Consider the following 23,500-nt stretch of genomic DNA (forward strand, 5'->3'; position numbering starts at 1 on the left):
ATCACACAGTCCAAAACAACAACAGACATTCCGACATGGAGCACACATTTCAGAGAAGAATAATTGGCTGTTGCATTGTTTTTTCGGAGAAACAAGTATGCAAACTTAGCACGTTTCCTATCTGCAAACGCAATATGATATTATTATGCTTTATTCAGTTAAAAAGAAAAAGAAATGACATGCATCACCTTTAACAGAAAATAAAACAAATTAAGAACACTGCATTTTTACAGAAGATACAACAAAGTTTATATATTTTGCCTGTACAGAATTTATGTTGTCTAACATCAATTTGTATGTTATGCAAAAAGATTTGTTCATTTGATAGAAGACTCCTGTTATAATAAAACTTTGTTAATCTCTGTTGCTATATTTATCACACACAGTGTCTTTAGCAGATCTAGTCAATAAAACCAAGATGTTGCGTGGTTAATGTAATGTCCATTTCTGCGATCAGGAGCTTGAATGAAGCATTTTATTAGGGCCCAAGCCCTGAAAGGGCGAAGGCCCTATTGTTTTCCTTGGGATTATTAGGGCCCAAGCCCTGAAAGGGCGAAGGCCCTATTGTTTTCCTTGGGATTATTTTTCTTCACTATTATTATAATAATTATTATTTTACTACCTTTTGGGCACTTTTGGGGCCCTTAACGTGCTCGAAAACTCTTGAAACTTTGCACACGGGTCAGAACCCGCGGCCATCAGAGCCGGGCTGAAGCTGGTACCCGGGCGTGGTAGGGCGGCTCGTCAGCGCCCCCTGGAACGGGGTCCGAACACTTGGTCCATAAATCAAACACGCTTGTATGTAATAATATGAAACTCGGTACACATGTTGATCTCATCGTTTCATCTATACCTCGCGCTCTTACTTTTTACCCCAGCCCAACAGGAAGTCGGCTATTGAGGTTTGTTTGTAAAACGCTCGCAATGGAATGTCATATACTCCTCCTAGAGCTTTGATCCAAATTCGACGAAACTCGGTCAGCGTGAAGTCAAGACATTGAGGATGAAAGTTTGCGAGGGGATTTTTTATATCTCGAACGGTTTGTCCGTGGCGAGGAAACGAAATCATGGCGAGAAACGTGAAACAGGAATTGTGTTATAACTTCAGCATACATTAACTGATCTTGATGAAACTTCAGCAGTGTGTTCGCTGTAAGAGGACGATCACATGGATGTGACTATTGTGAGTCAAAGTTATAGCGCCACCAACTGGCAGCAGGAAGTGTGTCACTTTCAAAATGCTTTGATATCACCCTTTTATTTTTACCCGATTTGCTTCAAACTTCATATGTATAATGTAAACATACGGCAGATGTAGACCTGTGAATGGATTCTTGATATCTTTGAAACTGTTGCCGTGGCGACGCATCAAACTTTACCCTTCTTTTAGGATGCTTTTTGGATGCTTTTGAGACCCTTAGCATGCTTCAAATTGCATGAAACTCGACAGACACATCACATTTATTAGCCAGTAGACATGTGCAAAGTTTCAAAAACGGGCGTGGTGAGGGCTCAGTAGCGCCACCTTTTGACAAAAGTGGGGTTGTTAGTTTTAACTAGAGTTACAAAAATTGGTATGTATATTGTACTCCTCGAGCCGGACAACTTTCTAATTGACACTTATTAGCTAGGACCCACAGAAAGTCAGATATTTTTGTTTGAATATGGCCACTCTGAGCCTACATGTCTCTGTGTCTCTGTGTCTTTGGCTGGCTGGCTGACTGGCTGGCTGTCTGTGTGTGTGTGTGTGTGTGTGCAGGGGGAGGGGGCTTAACCATTTCACTGCTGTGTGTATGACCTGCATAAAGAAAATACATTTCTCAAGCCTGGTATTTTTTAAATAAGTTTTTATTTTATTTTTTATAAGTAAAGGCATATAACTACACTCTAAAAAATGCTGGGTTATTTTAACCCAACTTTGGGTCAAATATGGACTAACCCAGCCGTTGGGTTAATTTTTTACATTACATTTTTAACCCAACATTTAGGGTTTGTCCATATTTGACCCAAAATTGGGTTAAAACAACCCAGCATTTTTTAGAGTGTAGTTTAATTGTAGTGAATTGACAATAGTTTTATATAATTAGTTTATTAATCAGATTAACTTGGTCAATAAACTTGGTCTGAAAATTTGGTCCATAAATCAAACACACTTGCATGTAATAATATGAAACTTGGTACACATATAGATCTCATCGTTTCATATATACTTCACACTCTTACTTTTTACCCCAGCCCAACAGGAAGTCGGCTATTTAGGGTTGTGTTTAAAACACATGCAATGGAATTTAAATTATTGCTCCTAGAGCACTGAACCAAATTCGACGAAACTCGATCAGCGTGAAGTCAAGACATTAAGGATGAAAAAGTGCCACGGGATTTTTGATACCTCGAACGGTTTGGCCGTGGCGAGGAAACAAAATTATGGCGAGAAACATGAAACAGGATGTGTGTTATAACTTCAGCATACATTAACTGATCTTGATGAAACTTCAGCAGTGTTTTCGCTGTAAGAGACCGATCACATGGATGTGACTATTGTGAGTCAAAGTTATAGCGCCACCAACTGGCAGCAGGAAGTGTGTCACTTTCAAAATGCTTTGAAATCACTCTCTTATTTTTAACCGATTTGCTTCAAACTTCATCTGTATAATGTAAATACACGGCAGATGTAGACCTGTGAATGAATTTTTGATATCTTTGATACTGTTGCCGTGGCAACGAAACAAACTTTAATATTCTTTTTTGATGCTTTTGGGACTCTTAGCATGCTTGAAATTGCTTGAAACTCAACAGATACATCACATTTATTAGCCAGTAGACATGTGCAACTATGGCAAAAGATTAAAGTAATGTGAAAAAAGTAAACACTAAAAGCCTCATATCTTCTAAAAATGTAATTATACATCATTTGTTTCTAAATTAAATTATACAAATATTATAACTTCCCCAATTTTTCCCTTTTTTCATTTAAGAATTATGTTTACGTTCAAAAACAGCCAGAATTGTTGTAAAATTCAGAAAAAAAATAATAATCCGAGTCATACGTAGTGCTATACTGCCCTCTTCTGTTCAATATCAGGTAGGCCTATTGTGTATATTCCCACCGGTTAATCAACGTGTGACTCCGCTGGGACTTGGGAGCTTTTAAATCGCTAACTTAAAACCGAAAGTCAAAATATGGATGTCCGCACAAGACATTAATGGTGTGGAGTAGAGCGAGCATTTTAAATAAATTCCTATTAAGTAGGATTGAACTAAACAGAAAGAATGTTCACTCTGTTCTGCTGGTTCCTCGCTGGTGGATCATATGATTACTTTGTCATAATCTATGACAAAAATGCTATTATAAACTATATTAATAATAGATAATACACATTGCTCTTATTTTTGAAAAATACATTCATGAAAAACAAGATAACAAAAATCATAAAAAGATATAGCCATGGCTGCTATAAATGTTTGAAATGCATAGGACAGATGTTTAATGACGCAGCAACATATAATTGAAAGGCAATTAATAATCTGTCATTACGTCACTTCATTATGATATTACTGCTCCAATACGGTGCAGCACAAAGCACTTATGTGCATCCCGAGCGGAGAATGATGTGCTTGAAGCCACATGAAGTTACAGCGCGTTGAGTCCGTATTGAAAAGTTCAAAGCACAAAGGAAATACATATTTATGAACAGTGTATTATACATTATCTATCTATGCAATAGTTTATTGAGCCTTTTCTTTAAAAGGTTTTAAATTTCAGTTACTGTGTGCGTGAAGAACAATTATAGTGCTCTGACTCTAGTGTTGTGATCTAACCGACAGCACCCGTCCGACACCCGGTAGAAAGTAACACGATTAAGTTACAGCAATAAAGTCCAGCAAGAAAAAGTTTCTTCATTCGAAAATATAGACCTTTAGACCTTTATCTTAAAGATCCAGTATAATAGGATTAACATTGAATCATCTTGAAGATCGTTTCATCATTGACTGTAACCGAATGTGACGTGCTGTTTAAATGCTGAATGGTGAATGACTGACAGGCGCAGAGAGGGAAAAGTTTGTGTTCTTGAATTTAATGACTTAAATATTAATTTCTATATCACATAATAGCTTCAGAACACTAATAATACAGTACACAAAAACTTTATGGTACTTTAGAAAGTTTTTGTGCCTTTGTGCCTAACATAGAATAGTATATATGCACAATATAGAATTTGAATCAGCCTCGTCAAAGATGGCAGTGTCAGAGCCGATACCGATCCTGAGTATCTAATCGGCGCACTTCTTTTCAACAGTCAAATTGAAATTGAAATTGAAATTGCTTGAAACTCAACAGATACATCACATTTATTAGCCAGTAGACATGTGCAAAGTTTCAGAAACGGGCATAGTGCAAGGACTAAATAGCGCCACCTTTTGACAGAAGTGGGGTTGTTAGTTTTATCTACAGTTACAAAAATCGCTATATACATTGTACTCCTCAAGCCGGACAACTTTCTAATACATAGTCATTAGCTCGGACCAAGAGGAAGTCAGATATTTTGGTTTGAATATGGTGAGCCTCTCTCTGAGCCTACGTCCCTGTATGGCAAGCCCTTTTAACATTTTAAAAGCTAAGTTTGCCTGTCCGGAATTAACATTGTAGATATCAACAACGTCTTTCTGTCTATTCGTAATTACATTTTGGATAGTTTGTATTATCATTTAAGATATCTGTAACATAATTGTGACTAGTCGAAATGACAGAGTATGGCAAGCCGTTTTAACATTTAATCATAAAAGGGCCAAAGCCTTCGGCACCGCCACCCGGGTGCATTTAGGTAACTAAAGGAACCGGGGTTGCGGTGCCACCGGCTTGGGCCCGCCATCGCTGCTCGCAGCTATATTTATTCTTTAGTATTATTATTATTTTGCTACCTTTTGGGCACTTTTGGGGCCCTTAACGTGCTCGAAAACTCTTGAAACTTTGCACAAGGGTCAGAACCCGCGGCCATCAGAGCCGGGCTGAAGATGGTACCCGGGCGTGGCAGGGCAGCTCGTCAGCGCCCCCTGGAACGGGGTCCGAACACTTGGTCCATAACTCAAACACGCTTGTATGTAATAATATGAAACTCGGTACACATGTTGATCTCCTCGTTTCATCTATACCTCGCGCTCTTACTTTTTACCCCAGCCCAACAGGAATTTGGCTATTGAGGTTTGTTTGTAAAACGCTCGCAATGGAATGTCAAATACTCCTCCTAGAGCTTTGATCCACATTCGACGAAACTCGGTCAGCGTGAAGTCAAGACATTGAGGATGAAAGTTTGCGAGGGGATTTTTTATATCTCGAACGGTTTGTCCGTGGCGAGGAAACGAAATCATGGCGAGAAACGTGAAACAGGAAGTGTGTTATAACTTCAGCATACATTAACTGATCTTGATGAAACTTCAGCAGTGTGTTCGCTGTAAGAGGACGATCACATGGATGTGACTATTGTGAGTCAAAGTTATAGCGCCACCAACTGGCAGCAGGAAGTGTGTCACTTTCAAAATGCTTAGATATCACCCTTTTATTTTTACCCGATTTGCTTCAAACTTCATATGTATAATGTAAACATACGGCAGATGTAGACCTGTGAATGGATTCTTGATATCTTTGAAACTGTTGCCGTGGCGACGCATCAAACTTTACCCTTCTTTTAGGATGCTTTTAGGATGCTTTTGAGACCCTTAGCATGCTTCAAATTGCATGAAACTCGACAGACACATCACATTTATTAGCCAGTAGACATGTGCAAAGTTGCAGAAACGGGCGTGGTGAGGGCTCAGTAGCGCCACCTTTTGACAAAAGTGGGGTGGTTAGTTTTAACTACAGTTAAAAAAATTGGTATGTATATTGTACTCCTCGAGCCGGACAACTTTCTAATTGACACTTATTAGCTAGGACCCACAGAAAGTCAGATATTTTTGTTTGAATATGGCCACTCTGAGCCTTTGGCTGGCTGGCTGGCTGTCTGTGTGTGTGTGTGTGTGTGTGTGTGTGTGTGCAGGGGGAGGGGGCTTAACCATTTCACTGCTGTGTGTATGACCTGCATAAAGAAAATACATTTCTCAAGCCTGGTATTTTTTAAATAAGTTTTTATTTTTATTTTTTATAAGTAAAGGCATATAACTAGTTTAATTGTAGTGAATTGACAATAGTTTTATATAATTAGTTTATTAATCAGATTAACTTGGTCAATAAACTTGGTCTGAAAATTTGGTCCATAAATCAAACACACTTGCATGTAATAATATGAAACTTGGTACACATATAGATCTCATCGTTTCATATATACTTCACACTCTTACTTTTTACCCCAGCCCAACAGGAAGTTGGCTATTTAGGGTTGTGTTTAAAACACATGCAATGTAATTTAAATTATTGCTCCTAGAGCACTGAACCAAATTCGACGAAACTCGATCAGCGTGAAGTCAAGACATTAAGGATGAAAAAGTGCCACGGGATTTTTGATATCTCGAACGGTTTGGCCGTGGCGAGGAAACGAAATTATGGCGAGAAACATGGAACAGGATGTGTGTTATAACTTCAGCATACATTAACTGATCTTGATGAAACTTCAGCAGTGTTTTCGCTGTAAGAGACCGATCACATGGATGTGACTATTGTGAGTCAAAGTTATAGCGCCACCAACTGGCAGCAGGAAGTGTGTCACTTTCAAAATGCCGTGGCAACGAAACAAACTTTAACATTATTTTTTGATGCTTTTGGGACTCTTAGCTTGCTTGAAATTGCTTGAAACTCAACAGATACATCACATTTATTAGCCAATAGACATGTGCAACTATGGCAAAAGATTAAAGTAATGTCAAAAAAGTAAACACTAAAAGCCTCATATCTTCTAAAAATGTAATTATACATCATTTGTTTCTAAATTAAATTATACAAATATTATAACTTCCCCAATTTTTCCTTTTTTTCATTTAAGAATTGTGTTTACGTTCAAAAACAGCCAGAATTGTTGTAAAATTCATAAAAAAATAATAATCTGAGTCATACGTAGTGCTATACTGCCCTCTTGTGTTCAATATCAGGTAGGCCTATTGTGTATATTCCCACCGGTTAATCAACGTGTGACTCCGCTGGGACTTGGGAGCTTTTAAATCGCTTACTTAAAACCGAAAGTCAAAATACGGATGTCCGCACAAGACATTAATGGTGTGGAGTAGAGCGAGCATTTTAAATAAATTCCTATTAAGTAGGATTGAACTAAACAGAAAGAATGTTCACTCTGTTCTGCTGGTTCCTCGCTGGTGGATCATAAGATTACTTTGTCATAATCTATGACAAAAATGCTATTATAAACCATATTAATAATAGATAATACACATTGCTCTTATTTTTGAAAAATACATTCATGAAAAACAAGATAACAAAAATCATTAAAAAAAATATAGCCATGGCTGCTATAAAGCAACATATAATTGAAAGGCAATTAATAATCTGTCATTACGTCACTGCATTATGATATTACGGCTCCAATACGGTGCAGCACAAAGCACTTATGTGCATCCCGAGCGGAGAATGATGTGCTTGAAGCCACATGAAGTTACAGCGCATTGAGTCCGTATTGAAAAGTTCAAAGCACAAAGGAAATACATATTTATGAACAGTGTATTATACATTATCTATCTATGCAATAGTTTATTGAGCCTTTTCTTTTAAAGGTTTTAAATTTCAGTTACTGTGTGCGTGAAGAACAATTATAGTGCTCTGACTCTAGTGTTGTGATCTAACCGACAGCACCCGTCCGACACCCGGTAGAAAGTAACACGATTAAGTTACAGCAATAAAGTCCAGCAAGAAAAAGTTTCTTCATTCGAAAATATAGACCTTTAGACCTTTATCTTAAAGATCCAGTATAATAGGATTAACATTGAATCATTGAAGATCGTTTCATCATTGACTGTAACCGAATGTGACGTGCTGTTTGAATGCTGAATGGAGAATGACTGACAGGCGCAGAGAGGGAAAAGTTTGTGTTCTTGAATTTAATGACTTAAATATTAATTTCTATATCACATAATAGCTTCAGAACACTAATAATACAGTACACAAAAACTTTATGGTACTTTAGAAAGTTTTTGTGCCTTTGTGCCTAACAGAATAGTATATGCACAATATAGAATTTGAATCAGCCTCGTCAAAGATGGCAGTGTCAGAGCCGATACCGATCCTGAGTATCTAATCGGCGCACTTCTTTTCAACAGTCAAATTGAAATTGAAATTGCTTGAAACTCAACAGATACATCACATTTATTAGCCAGTAGACGTGCAAAGTTTCAGAAACGGGCAATGTGCAAGGACTAAATAGCGCCACCTTTTGACAAAAGTGGGGTTGTTAGTTTTATCTACAGTTACAAAAATCGGTATATACATTGTACTCCTCAAGCCGGACAACTTTCTAATACATAGTCATTAGCTCGGACCAAGAGGAAGTCAGATATTTTGGTTTGAATATGGTGAGCCTCTCTCTGAGCCTACGTCCCTGTATGACAAGCCCTTTTAACATTTAAAAGCTAAGTTTGCCTGTCCGGAATTAACATTGTAGATATCAACAACGTCTTTCTGTCTATTCGTAATTACATTTTGGATAGTTTGTATTATCATTTAAGACATCTGTAACATAATTGTGACTAGTCGAAATGACAGAGTATGGCAAGCCGTTTTAACATTTAATCATAAAAGGGCCAAAGCCTTCGGCACCGCTACCCGGGTGCCTTTAGGTAACTATTGGAACCGGGGTTGCGGTGCCACCGGCTTGGGCCCGCCATCGCTGCTCGCAGCTATATTTTTATTTTATTTTATTTTATTTTATTTTATTTTATTTTATTTTATTTTATTTTATTTTATTTTATTTTATTTTATTTCAATACGGCAGGACAAGTCCATCAAAATGTATTTATTTATTTTAATCTAATTATTATTATTATTTTCAATAATTTGATCTTATTTCAATGATCTCTTTTATTGAGTTGTCTTAAAGTGATGATTGTGTCTTTCCCTGTGTTTATGTGAGTCGTGAACATGTTTCTGGAGGTGTAGATTCTGAGTCTTTTACTGCACATAGATTGCAGTGTGATTTATCTTTCTGGTTCTCTCTCTCTCTGTATTTCCCACAGTTTGCTTTCCTCTATCACACATCCCACCGGGTCTGAAGGGAAGCCTACTGAAAGCTACATTTCAGCTGAGAGCGAGAGTGAAAAAAGTGAACGCAACGGGAAGAAAGTGTGTTTTAATGTGACCGGAGACGAGCAGGAGGACTCGGGCCACGACACTATCAGCAACAGGGACTCCTACAGGTGTGGTGTCATACAATATACAGAATAGAATATTGCATTTATAAATTGCTTTATGTATTGTGATTAATTTATGTACGCAATGAGGTACAAGAGGTAATGCTGTATTGTGAATACAGTCGTAACAGAAGGAACTTTTGTTAGGCACAACTTTCAAAGGGTTGGGGTCAGCAATTTCTACAGAAATTAATGCTTTTATATAGACCTTATGCATTAAAGACATGTGGGCGCCGTCATCTTTAGAATATTGTCTTTGAACTTCCGCTTTTGCGGTCGCTCTATGGCATCACTGTCGAGGAGTAATTAGCCGGTGAAGTGGATTTGCTTATTGTAGAGTTAACAAAAGTTATGAGCATTGTAATGTTAATCATAAGCATTTTAAAGCAAACGTCGACCAGGAATTTTTTTTACGAGCAGTTCATTCATACCTATGCAAGATCACTGTGAAAATACAGACCGGAAGTCAAAAGACAACGAGCGCATCACTGAAAAGGGGCGGGGCTACATAAGGTCTATGATGCAACGGGTTTATTAAAAGTGACTAAAGATTTTTCCATGGTTATGAAAGGTTGCTAAAAAAAAAATCACAGTTTCCATAAACATATTAAGTGTTTTCAACATTGATAATAATGTTTTCAAAGAGTAATGATGCTGAAAATTCAGCTTTGACATCACAGGAATAAATGACATTTGAAAACCATCAACCATAAACCGAAAACAATCATTTTAATTAGTAAAAATATTGCATAATATTACTGCAGATACTTTTTTTTCGCAAATAAATTTTTTTTTTTTTTTTTTTTTTTTACACGGCTCCATTTGAGTGGCCGTCAATGAAGAAAGATGTTTGTTTGCTTTTGCCACAGTATGTTGTTTTAGGCTGATGTTTCTGGCTCAACTGAGCTCACAAATTAGTAAATTAAGAATTTACGGTGATCTTAATTATTATGCTATTTTGAAGGTTTCTATAATTTGAAAGTCTCCTACAATGTTTACATGCATCCAAGGTCAAAAAACACGTCAATGTTTTCATAAAATTCTTTGCAGCATCACCTCTTTTCTCTGTGTCTGAAATGTTTTTTTTTCCGAGAGCCTACTCTGCTCTGATTGGTCTACCGCTTACAGCGCTTGTCAGAAACAAAACGTACATTACCATATCTGAATTTCAGCTTCGGAAGCTTCCTCAGCACTTGATACACAGTGAAATGAACAGTAATGATTTTCTTGGTTCAATGCATCAATTCCATCAATTCCAGCCCGAGCTCTAATCCTTTTGGAAGTGTATGCAAAATGGAGCTTCTGGACATGAAGTCTCAATTAAGACCACGTAGGTCTGGAATTACGGATGACTCATTTCAGGCAGTTCAGATCTGTTCGGTTCTTTCTTTTGTGAGACAACAAATCCATTTGTTGTGCACTTTGATCTTTGAAAATTGGCAGAACTTTTACTTTCACAAACAGCTATATATATTTCACACTACATGAAAGGTAATATTCAAAAAAGCTTAATAGGAGGACTTTGCTTTGTGATTAAAAACTCTACAGAAGTATTTAGGAATGTTGTTTAATGTGGGTTGTTTGTGGCGGCAGCACCATCAGTCAGAATTTGTTGGTAACACATGAATGTTCATCTGATTGCTTGCAGTGATTGTAACAGTAACAGGAACTCCATCGCGTCCTTCAACAGCATCTGCAGCAGTCACTGCAGCTCTTACGTGCACAGTGATGAGATGGACTCAGGTAACGCAACCAGATATCCCCCTGCACACATCTGACAACACAACACCATTGTTAGTTTACTCCTCGATGATTCACATTTGGCAAGAGCCTTGATATGCCTTTCAGACTGATTCTTATCTCTTTGCTCTGCACATCAAGCACACATTTTCCACTTAGTCAAACAGAACCCGCCAAAACACAGTGTCTGCCAAATTGATGGCCATTTGATGCTAACTGCTGAACAGATGGAGGAAGAGAGGGACAGGAAAGACTGAAGAGTCGAGAGACGAGTTTGCATTGTTATGGCAATAGCTCACTAATGAAACCACTGTGTTAAGGGCTCTATGTTAAATGTGTATTTCCTCTAATGATTACCGCTTCACCCTCTCTCCACACACACACACATAATCAATCACATACAGGTGATGAGATGCCGACCAGTGTGTGGATATCTCACGACAAACAAAAGAAGCTACATGGATTCCTGGAGCATCTCTTCAGTCAGGTGTGTGTTTGCTGTCTGGTCTAACAAGTTTATACATTCATGTATGTATGTAATTTGAACTTTTGTTCATGTGAACTGTACATGTAAAAATGAGTATATATATATTACAAATAACAATAATAATACTAATAATGATAGCTATTATAGTTATATTATTAATAACAGTGTTAGTTTTGTGTATATAAATTAGTGTTTTAAATCAATTAAAGACGAACGAATTCTGTAATTCTGTTTTGTATATTTTTCTGCAATTAATCACACCTAACATCAAAGGATGACAGAAAAAATAACCCGGTTAAAGCGTTTATAAAACTTAAACTTTTTTTTTTTTTTTTTAAATGAGCGATCGTTTCGCTTGATAAGACCCTTATTCATCGTTTGGAATCGTTTGCACTGAAACTGTCTTTTGGACCTTGAACTGTTTGGTTCCCATTGAAGTCCATTATATGGAGAAAAATCCTGGAATGTTTAATTTCTTTTCGACTGAAGAAAGAATGACATGGATATCTTGGATGACATAAAAGTGAACTACTCCTAAATTTTACTTTATTCTAAATAAAGTAAAAATAACTAAAGTTTAATTATTCTTTAAAAATATGTAGTTTTATTGAATAATGCACAGAGCTGTTTTGCTTTATCCCATCTGCTCTTATGAAGACTTAGCTTCACCTTTGACCTCTTTGACACCTAAAAACAAGCTAAAGCCCCTCACATAATGCCCCACGGATGTAGTCATTTTCCCCCAGAGATCAATCTGTTCTGTCTCACTCTCCACACTTTTTAATGAGGATGTCTCAATCACCAGTAAAATGTAGAATGTGCGGCTCACTACGTCCTTCTTGCCTGCTGTTTGCTTTATAGCACGCAGGTTTCCGGGAGAGCAACACTCCCAGTTCACACGCAGCACAAATGTTTTCCGGCCGACGGGGTGGGAGTTCAAGGGGCTTTTGTTTGTGCAAACTGCCTCCTTGGGCTCTTTATGTTTAATAACACCAATGGGACTGAGTTTTAAAACTCCAAAGTACTCATGGCGAGTTTGTTCATATTTAAAAATGAATTTCCTATGATGTACTGATCTCATTTTCAGGTGGAGTCCATCACCAGTTTGTTGAAAGGGGCAACCGTGACACGAGCCTTTGAACAGACAAAGTGTTTCACTCCGGGACGAGGACTTCAAGGTATCAAGAGATCCTCATGTTAATTGTGTTTTATTCCTGTTGGCACAGGGTTATTCAACACAGACAATATTCATTAAAGTGACTTTCATGGCTCAGTGCACTTTTTGTTATGGTTCGCATAACTTAAGTCAGACTTATGAGCACTTCACTCAAAGACTGTGCTGAAAACTCATAAACTATGCATGTTTATGAGATTATGTCCTCAAAATGATCTCCTGGGATCTCCAATAATGGATTTTCAAACTTTTTCTTGAACTGCCACCCTTAAACTTCTCCTTGTGAAGTCAGTTATGTGAGAGTAGGAAGAGGGGGAAAAGGAGTGATAAATCTGTGTGGTTGACAAAAGGAAGTATGGCTAAAGTTGGGAGTTTCCTTCGAGTAGAGTCTCAGTGATTGACTGCTACAACCTCAGCTTTGTCCTTAACCACAAATCATCCTAATCAAATCTGTACAATTCATTTTATCTGGGACAGATAAAGAACACCAGACTGCTAGAGATAGTGGAGGACATTTCCTCGATACGAGGACACTAGGACATTGGACTCATAGAGATTGTCTGGGTCACTTCCTCTGTCTCATTCTAGATTTTGTGACGTTTTTGCTCGCTTGAAAGGAACACTGCTCTTAGGGTCTTTTTTTATTTTGTTTTGTTTTATTTTACAGACAGCACATGGAAAGATATGCAACATAAAACAGAGTAATATCTGACGCTAAGTTTTATTTGCCTAAGTTCTCACTTTAAGTGCACTCCAGTAGAAGTGTGTGTAGTGATGCTTCACCCATGGGTTTCACCCATATGATTTAATCTCTTATTTTAATCTCTTAAATTTAATCTCTTAAAATAAAATGTTTAATTTAAGGAGCCTGAAGCTGAACAGGAGATAAACAGCTCCAGGTATGAACCGTTCAGTGTGTTGTCAGTAGAAACTAACTTTCATGCAGCCTGCAGTAACTCCTGAGTCACTGGTTTATGTGATAATAAAGTTTATTCCCAAAGGCACAGTTTCACACAGGATGTGGCTCAAGGTCATTGTGTAGGTTAATAAACAGAGAAGGCATTGTTTTAGTGATATTTGAAAGCAGGGAACTCTTGGCTGGGAAATACATCTTAAACAAAGTGATGAGTCAGCGAATGTGAGTACTATCCGTGTGTGTGTGTGCGTGTGTGTGTGTGTGTGTGTGGTCTGAATCTAGTTTTATACCTCCACAAAATGTTGCTGCTTTGCTGTTATAAGGAGATGAGCAGATTGCTATGTAATCCTTACAGTTTAATGGTAGATTATAACTTGTGTGCCTGTGCATGTGATTTGTTTATTTAAGCTCGCACATGCATGCAAGTGAGGAAATGGGATTCGAGTTAGAAATTGAGCTGTTTATTATGGGGCTGGTGACTAGACCATGGCCACATAAACACTCCAAAGACGTGACAACCATTTTTAAATCCCCTAAGTTATTATTCTGTGTGTAAAAAAAAAAATATATATATATATATATATATATAAAAATTTGAGACCTGATGTTTAAATACAGTAAATTGCTGTATCTACATATTTATATTTTATTTTGATTAATAATAATAATAATAATAATAATAAGTATTATTATTTAAATGCAATACATTTGTGTCCATACTAATTACTATTATTAAATAACAGTACCTATATACTTTTGGTTATATGTTCAATATTATTATGTGCTATAATAATATTGAACATTCATTCTTATGGAAGTAATATAATGCCAAATATTTTTGAAACAACAAAGCCTGTTGAATTGCACTACTTGAAAAAAAAAAAGGTATTGCATTAATCAATACATTGTATTTTTAGGGCTTGCATTTTTGGGGGGGCTGTAATATTTAAGCAGTGAATATTTAAATTCAAAACATTTCAAACACTTTTCATTATTAAAAATCCAATAATCCATATTCACCTTTTATATTTCACTTCCAAAATATTTAAACTGTTTAAAAATGCAACCTATAATATTCCACAGGCAGTTTTTGGTCCATTTTATTTCGCTTTGCGAATTCGCTTCCACAAATTCAGTGGTTCAAATTCGACAGTAAATTCAACATCCACGAACTGGAGGAAAAGGAGTAGATTACCGAGCGTATTCTCCATCTGCTGTTAGTCGACATCACCAGCAGGAAGTGCAAAACGCGCGTTGCTGATGAAGACCAGAGCAACAGTTAGAGCAAGCCATTCATTCATAAAAACACATTTACAGCAAATGAGCATACATTAAGTTTTTGTGATGATTATCTGGGTCAATATATATATATCCTGAAAAGATGATAGACACAAAAGCTGTGTTTATGTTTCATTCAATAACTTTTAATAAGCTTTTTTTGTTTTTAAAAACATTTGTCATTATTTTACTTCCATAAATTCTACAGAAAAAAAATGTTTGCACAAAAAACACTGCCATATATCATTCTGTTTTATTTCAAAGTTATCATGATTTTACACTGGCCCTGACAACTGTCTCAGTTGTGGATCTTGTGTGGTAGACCAATTCTTGGAAATTTTTACATCACCACAGAGATCTCAAAGGAAATTATTATATAATCACTGAAATTATTTGTATGATGTAAGACCATTTCACCCTACCTCCTATTCCTCGAACAGAGCAGGAAGCGGATAGGTGTGTGTGTGTGTGTTTGTGTGAAATGGTATAAGTGTGTCACTGCTCCATAGCTTTTTATCATCAGCATGGTAACAAGCGTCGACACCTTTTACGACCAGGGCCAACTACTTTAAGGTCATTGGAGCTATATACTGTAACATTGATTTTCAAAGCACTAGACTCTGCTGATCCCACTCCACAGAGTCTTGTGTGTTGCGTAAATGTGTAATCCTCAGTAGTAGTCTGTCAGTGTATCATGCACATTTGACTGCAATGAACCTGTGATTGTTTTTGGACAGAGTTCCACCAGGACATGGAGCCCAAGCTCAACTGCACCAAGAAACTGCGGCTTCACGTCAAGCAAGATCCGTGGAACCTGCCCAGCAGTGTTCAGGCTCTCACACACACCATAGCCAAGTTTGCGGAAGGTCAGTGGTTTCAAAACAGACACACACCATATACGTAAAATCCTGGCCAAAAACAACCACTCAAGCAGCTCTTGATAGGGCCAGATGCAGTCGCGGGAGAAGTTGAAGGGAATTTTTCAAGCACACACTGCTAAATGTGAGTTTATTGAGGGGTGAGAGTGAATATTTGGCATAAACTCCCATAGGTCAGTTGTCAGCAATGGCTGAAAAAGCAATCTCCTGCAATTTAACTGCCTTACGCTGCTGTATGTGTCTGTGTGGAAGTGCTAAATGTGATGAATTTGCAGGATAAACAACACATAAACATTATAGTGTGCAGTCCAATCTGGTGTGCTTAAGACTATAACAGCAGGAAATTAAATCTTTCATTTATTAATAATAGTAATAATTGAAATGTTACTAGCATTGGGTAATTTTGTTGTAATTATTTTTATTTCATTAATTTAATTTAATTTATTTTATCAGTTGAGTTGTGCCAATTCTTTGTGCTGAATTTCAGTGCAAAACCTTCTTATTCACTTCACTATACACAGCGGAAAATGAAATATTTTCCTTATTAGAAATAATCAGAATTGCTACAATTAATTTGCATAACTTTATTTTATTGTTTTATTTTATTTTTTTTATCATTATTTCATTTCACTTCACTCAAATGTGCTAAATCTGACAGTAGCACCTCATTGCAGTACACGAGATCCAGGGGGCGGAGTCGGATCCAGATCTGAGGGGTGGGGTTGGGTAGGTTCAGGGGTGGGTTTAGGGATCAGGGGGTGGAGCTTCATAGGTTTAGCGGTGGGTTTAGGGATCAGGGGGTGGAGTTGGGAAGGTTTAGGGGTGGGTTTAAGGATCAGGTGGTGGAGTTGGGAAGGTTTAGGGGTGGGTTTAGGGATCGGGGGTGGAGCTGGGTCGGTTTAGGTGTGGGTTTAGGGATCAGGGGGTGGAGTTGGGTAGGTTTAGGGGTGGGTTTAGGGATCAAGGGGTGGAGCTGGGTAGGTTTAGGGGTGGGTTTAGGGATCAAGGGGTGGAGCTTTGTAGGTTTAGGGGTGAGTTTTGGGATCGGGGTGGAGTTGGGAAGGTTTAGGTGTGAGTTTAGGGATCAGGGGTGGAGTTGGGTAGGTTTAGGGGTGGGTTTAGGCATCAGGGGTGGGTTTGGGTAGGTTTTGGGGTGGGTTTAGGGATCAGGTGGTGGAGTTGGGAAGGTTTAGGGGTGGGTTTAGGGATCAGGGAGTGGAGTTGGGTAGGTTTAGGGGTGGGTTTAGGGATCAGGGGGTGGAGCTGGGTAGGTTTAGGGGTGGGTTTAGGCATCAGGGGGTGGAGTTGGGTAGGTTTTGGGGTGGGTTTAGGGATCAGGTGGTGGAGTTGGGAAGGTTTAGGGGTGGGTTTAGGGATCAGGGAGTGGAGTTGGGTAGGTTTAGGGGTGGGTTTAGGGATCAGGGGGTGGAGCTGGGTAGGTTTAGGGGTGGGTTTAGGGATCAGGGGGTGGAGTTGAGTAGGTTTAGGGATCAGGGGGTGGAGCTGGGTAGGTTTAGGGGTGGGTTTAGGGATCAGGGGGTGGAGTTGGGAAGGTTTGGGTGTGGGTTTAGGGATCAGGAGTGGAGTTGGGTAGGTTTGGGTGTGTGTTTAGGGATCAGGGGGTTGATCTGGGTAGGTTTAGGAATCAGGGGTGGAGCTTTGTAGGTTTAGGGGTGGGTTTAGGGATTAGGGAGTGGAGTTGAGAAGGTTTAGGGGTGGGTTTAGGGATCAGGGGGTGGAGCTGGGTAGGTTTAGGGGTGGGTTTAGGGATCAGGGGGTGGAGTTGAGTAGGTTTAGGGGTCAGGGGGTGGAGTTGGGTAGGTTTAGGGGTGGGTTTATGGATCAGGGGTTGGATCTGGGTAGGTTTTGAGGTGGGTTTAGGGATCAGGGGGTGGAGCTGGGTAGGTTTAGGTATATGCAAGGTGGGAGGAGTTGGATCTGGATCCGATTCCTCCCCGTGGATTTCATGTTCTGCAGTGAGGACCATCTCAAATCTTAAGCAAATGAGTCTGACTTTTATTAAATGAACTTATTTGATGATTGACTTTGCTTTTTATGTTCTCTCAGAGGTGAAAACTCGACTACTGTTGGTCCTACTGCAATACACAGGTGGGTGTCAATTAAAGCAAATTCACTTGGGCATAGTATTCAAATACTATTAATATACATGACACATTATGAACATTCATCAATTACGGTCTCTCCACCACACTCTTATTCTAATCTTTTGCACAATAATCTGTCACACCAAACAGTAGGCAGTCTTTTGAGGTCACCCTGAATAAATGACTGTGTATTGAGAATTTCTCCACACAGCAGTTCTCATACACCTGCAAACAGCAGCCCAGCATCCTTCGAGAAAAATTATCCACCTGAGCGGAGCCCTTAGAGACATCTGCAATCCCCTTAAGGAAATTTAATTTGATAAAAAGACACTTTTTTTCAAGGTTATGACTAGAAAATGCAGCTAAATTAAATACTTTTGGCAGGGAAAAATGAGCAGCCTTTTGTTATGCTGTCTAGTGTGTTTTAGGTTCATTGAGAACTGATAAGATTGTTTAATATGTCTTCAGATCATTTGTCAGCACTCTTTTGTTCTTATCAGTTGCTGCTTCTGAGCGTAAATTTAGGTTGTGCAGATTCTGGGTCTTAGCGCTAGTTTAAAATAAAATAAGCTTTATTTTGTAATCGCTGAACACATGCAGATTCACTTTTGTCAGATGTCAGCCTGAGGGTGGTATCCCAATGTAAATTGACAGACACGCGTAGTAAAAATAAGCAGTCTGAAATGTTCCCCAATGGCTTTCAAAAACAGCACACTGCAGTTCCATTTTTCACCACAGATTTACATTGGAAAATTGTGGGGCGCTGTAGAGCTCAGGACGGCTCAGGCACCCGGATACATCCCCGCCGAAGCCATACACTAAATATTTATATATCTTACCGTCATTATTTCCTGTATTGTGTTTTTTGTTGTAATGGGGACGTCAGGAGACTCAAAATAGTCTAGAAAATCTGAAAATATTTGTTACAGTATGCTGTACAATTTATATTTCTTTCAGTTTAGAGGTCTATGTTATTATGATGAATATTTTGGTGGGGCTTCACCTGCCTACGACGAGCCATGGCCGGTTCTGATGTTAGTCTCTGAACACAAAACGTAATGTTAAGACTAAAAATAAAATATAATTTGAGAAGATTTATTAATTTTGAACGAGATAGCATTAAAGGCATAGTTTACACAGGAATTACCATACAAAACAACTAATGGCTTAGATTTCCCACTACATTATGCTAATTTGACAGTTTTTCTCTTTCCTCAGACTCAGAGATTCAGCTAAGGAGGGATATGGTGTTCAGTCAGAGTCTGGTGGCGGCAGTTTGCTCTTTCTCAGAGCAGTTGTTGGCTGTGTTAAATCAGGCTCTCGGCTCTGAGAGTGAAAGTCAGGAAGCCAGCCGCCGTTGGCTGGAGCAGATTTCCTCCGCTGGTCTTCTGTTCCATTTCCAATCCCTGCTCTCCCCAAACTTGGTGAGTACCTGCCATGGTTAAGTGGGCTTTGAAAATAAGCCTCACCAGCCTTTCTAGTCTGACATCCCCCTTTGAGTTGGATATATTTTTGACCGAAGGCCTTGAATGGCACTCAAATGTGTCAAAATCCTGCTCAATGTGGCCAGCATCTCACAGCCTATTTGGATTCATCACAGCCTTCTTAGTTACAACATTATGGTGTTTTGTGTTTGATGCATAGCCTGTAAGATATATTTGTTAAAGCAATGAGCCATCAGAGTGATGTGAATTGTTAGGAGTCTATAAAATGATAGACATACAATTATAAAATTAGACATACAATTAATAAATATTTAATAATGTTAAAAAAAACTATTAATTACAATAATGGCAATGTGTTAATAGCATTTAAGAATTACATTTAAGTGTTTTAAAGGAGTAGTTCACTTTAAAAAACTTTTGCTGATAATTTACTCACCCCCTTGTCATGCAAGATGTCTATGTCTTTCTTTCTTCAGTCGAAAAGAAATTAAGGTTTTTGATGAAAACATTCCAGGATTTTCTCCATATAATGGACTTCATTGGGAGCCAAACGGTTCAAGGTCCAAATGAGAGTTTCAGTGCAGCTTCAAGTGTCTTTAAACGATACCAGATGATAAATAAGGGTCTTATCTAGTGAAACGATTGGTCATTTCAAAAATAAATAAAAAAGTTTAAGTTTTATAAGCACAAATGTGCGCCTTGCTCTGTGATGAGTGTTTGTGACTCTCCTGTTCAAACTCGTTTATCAAAATGAACAAATCTTTTTTCGAGTCATGACTTGAAGGGTTTTAGATGAGACCCTTATTCATCGTCTGGTGTCGTTTAAAGACCTTTGAAGCTGCACTGAAACTTTTATTTGGACCTTAAACCGTTTGGTGCCCAATGAAGTCCATTATATGGAGAAAATCCTGGAATATTTTCATCAAAAACCTTAAATTATTTTCGACTGAAGAAAAGAAATTTCAATTTTGTTTTCTTCTGTTTTGTTTGTAGCCATTTAAGAGAATGTATTTGGTTTCATATTTTTGTTACAATATCATACCATATATCATACATTATAAAGGGCTTTGAAATGGATTGAATTCAACATGTCGGGAGATATGGAGTGGGTCAGGAAAGATTTTTGACCACTTCATAGGTTTGATTGTAGTATTTCGTTTTGCATAATTTATATCTTAATATCAATCGATCAATTGAATTTTAATAAATTATTCTGGATTTAAATAAAAAACAAACAATGCCTGGTGAAATGAAGTGTGTAACCAAACAAAAGCCCCCTACCATCCGAAACAATTCGTTTTTGTTTTGTTTTTGATTTGATTTGATATTAGAACACATTTCAATTTCAAAGTCTGATGCAGTGCTGAGGATTTCTTTTAATGGCTGTGAGGATCAGTACAGAGCCTAGCTGCTACTAAACAGCTGCCCTAAAGTCCATTATTTTACGCATGTAATGAGTGAGATAACTCTTCATTTAACAGAAAACTGTGTGGAGAGAACGACAGCATCCCTGAGCTACTTTCTTCATTTGTTTGTCCTTCTCCCTGCAGATTACATCTGCTTTTTGTTTACCGCGACCAGCTGCAAGGTCAGATCCACGTCTGTGTATTGTGACTCAGTGGAGTTGGCTGTCTTATTGAATTGATGACTGTAGCCATGAGTGTTCTCCCAAACACTGGCAATTTACACAATCTGCGGGCATCCCGGCAGACCAGGGGATAATGCAGGATTATCATGTTTTGTAAAGTGTTTCTGTCTCTGGCTTCGATTCCAGATCAGATTTCACCTGGCTGTGATTGAGGCCAGAGTATTACATTTCTTTATTTGTGTGCCTGGGGATGTTCTTTATGTGAAAGATTTATTTGCACCCAGAGTCACTTTCATGACAGGGGTAGAATGGGAATGCTTTTCATCCCAAGGATATAAGAGAAGATTATTTCGCTTGCTGAATTCATTTTCAATGGAAAACTTCGTCCAAAATAATATTGAGATCATTTACTTACACTTCATGTATGAAGTATGACTTTTATGACCTGTATGACTTTCTTCAGGCAGACACAAACAACATTTTCAAGAACCCAGCTAGCAAACACATGCTCTAAGAACGTGCATTTTGAGAATCTAATTAAAGACCAGATAACTTAGAGCAAATGTTCTTTTAATGATACTGGAAAATGTTTGTTCATTACTTTGAGAGAACCTTGCTGTTCTATTGTAGCTATTTTCAGCTGGGTAGTAACTGTTTTTTTTTTTAGGAATGTAAAGACAGCGTGAGGTTTAAATCCAATATGCTATGACAGATAGGTTTAAATCAATCATGTAGTCAGACTTAGTCTAAACCTACATGTAAAATGAAGATTCCCAGCGTTTGAGACTTAAGTCTTATCTCCGCAGCATTGCCGCTCTTCCCCCTCCACCCCCGAACACACTCAGGGGAAGGAGAGCAAAGGCAGCGAGCAACCCGAAGGTAATTTCTTGACATGATATCGCTTGGCAGCTTTTGTAGGCCCCCAGATGAAAGGATTGTGGCATCTGGCATTTGGGAATCTTCGAGAGAGTCAGCCCACATATCAGACAGAGGTGTCGCTTTCAGATGCGTGAGGACTGGTCCTGCAATTCTCACACCAGACTTGTTCAGATTTGTGGATGGCTTCATCTGCAGCTTTGGGGATACTGTGTGTACGCAGGCAGAAGATGAAGTAGAGAACGAATAGAGCAGAGCATGAAGAAAAGATGAATCTCTCTTCTTCTTCTTCTTAGTGTGTCTGCCACATGAAACTATAATTGTATTTTGTATCTATACCTAAGCATACCACATACCCCCACCCACATAACACATGCACATATATTCAAGAGGACATTGTATTTAGTAATGGTACTTTTTGTTTGTTATTTTGTCTTTAGACTGATGAGCAGGCCATCCTAGAAGATACACAAGTTGCTCTCATGGACCTGGAGAAGGTCAGCTTTTACTTCCGACAGTTTGAAGGGGAGCCTCTTGTTGCTAGTGAGTACTCTTGGAAGAAGCAACTTCCTTTTTAATCAGGAGATAATCTAGGCTAAATTTACTAGTATATTTACCGTATGTTTCCAATTTCCCAAAAAAGTACACACTTAAAACACCACACTTAAAATGTATTTATGTATTTGCATTATATGACAAAATATCAATTTAATTGGTATTTGTATTAAATGTATATCACACACATAGTATGTTTTGTTTTTTGTTCAAGAAGAGACACCACACTGTAAAAAAAAATATTGTTGGTTTAACTTAACAAATGAAGTAACCTGGTTGCCTTAAAATCTTAAGTTCATTGAAATGGAAAATGTAAGTTAATACAATGAAGGACATTGATTTAATCATCAGAAACTCGACATATTATGTTATCTGAACTAAAATATTTAAGTTGATTTGACAAAAGAAAAAAATATTTATTTACAGTGTAAATATATTTTTTTATTCAAATTATGAGTGTTTTTCATAAAGTATTTGGACACTCTGTTGATAACTATTAGTGCAGCATGTCCATATTAACTTGATGTAAACAAAGCATCCAAACTTTTCCAAACATGTGTATATCAAACATTTATTTATATATTTATATATATAAAGTTTTTTTTGGTGTATTTTAAATATAATTTCTTATCAAGTATATACGGTTGTTATATAATCTGTAATTTCATTTGATTAAATAATAATTATTACATTGTTAATACTTACAATAGTGGCAGTGTTTGAATTCTTAGCTTTTGTATTCAAGAAGTCACTTGGAAACAGTGTGTTTGCATGAGATATTTTATTTATAAATCCTCTGACTCCATCATGCTGATGGCTTTGTGTCTTTTTCTCCAGATATGCCCATCTCATACCAAGTCGAGGGCACACGGCAGGCTTTGAAGGTCTGTTTTTACCTGGAGGCGTTCTACTTCCAGCAGTTACCCCAGAGACTAAGACATGGTGGTAGCTTCAAAATCTACCCCGTCCTGTTCACCCAGGGTATGATGTGTTTGAATGGACGTAGTTAGCCTAAAGTGTGCTAAAAAGTGCGGAATTATGCTCTTTTAAAGTGTGTTTATCGCCTTTTTAGAAATTTTGTAACTAATAAATAGCTAAATGTCTGAATAATAAAAT

At 37.9% G+C, this 23,500-nt stretch overlaps 1 protein-coding gene across 1 annotated transcript in view; it reads left to right on the top strand.

The window, feature by feature from the left end:
* The window catches only part of prex2 (phosphatidylinositol-3,4,5-trisphosphate-dependent Rac exchange factor 2), a 134,077-nt gene that overhangs the window by 77,151 nt on the left and 33,426 nt on the right, over positions 1-23,500 (top strand). Inside the window, exons 26-34 of the mRNA XM_039666829.2 lie at positions 9,169-9,348; positions 10,991-11,085; positions 11,487-11,569; positions 12,657-12,747; positions 15,675-15,803; positions 17,883-17,924; positions 19,139-19,344; positions 22,270-22,372; positions 23,222-23,365. Of these exons, the coding sequence (XP_039522763.2) occupies positions 9,169-9,348; positions 10,991-11,085; positions 11,487-11,569; positions 12,657-12,747; positions 15,675-15,803; positions 17,883-17,924; positions 19,139-19,344; positions 22,270-22,372; positions 23,222-23,365 (1,073 nt within the window). The remainder of the gene's footprint in view (positions 1-9,168; positions 9,349-10,990; positions 11,086-11,486; positions 11,570-12,656; positions 12,748-15,674; positions 15,804-17,882; positions 17,925-19,138; positions 19,345-22,269; positions 22,373-23,221; positions 23,366-23,500) is intronic.

Source organism: Pimephales promelas, chromosome 22, assembly GCF_988280905.1.
Source record: "Pimephales promelas chromosome 22, fPimPro1.hap1.1, whole genome shotgun sequence".
NCBI classification, from domain to species: Eukaryota; Metazoa; Chordata; class Actinopteri; order Cypriniformes; family Leuciscidae; genus Pimephales; species Pimephales promelas.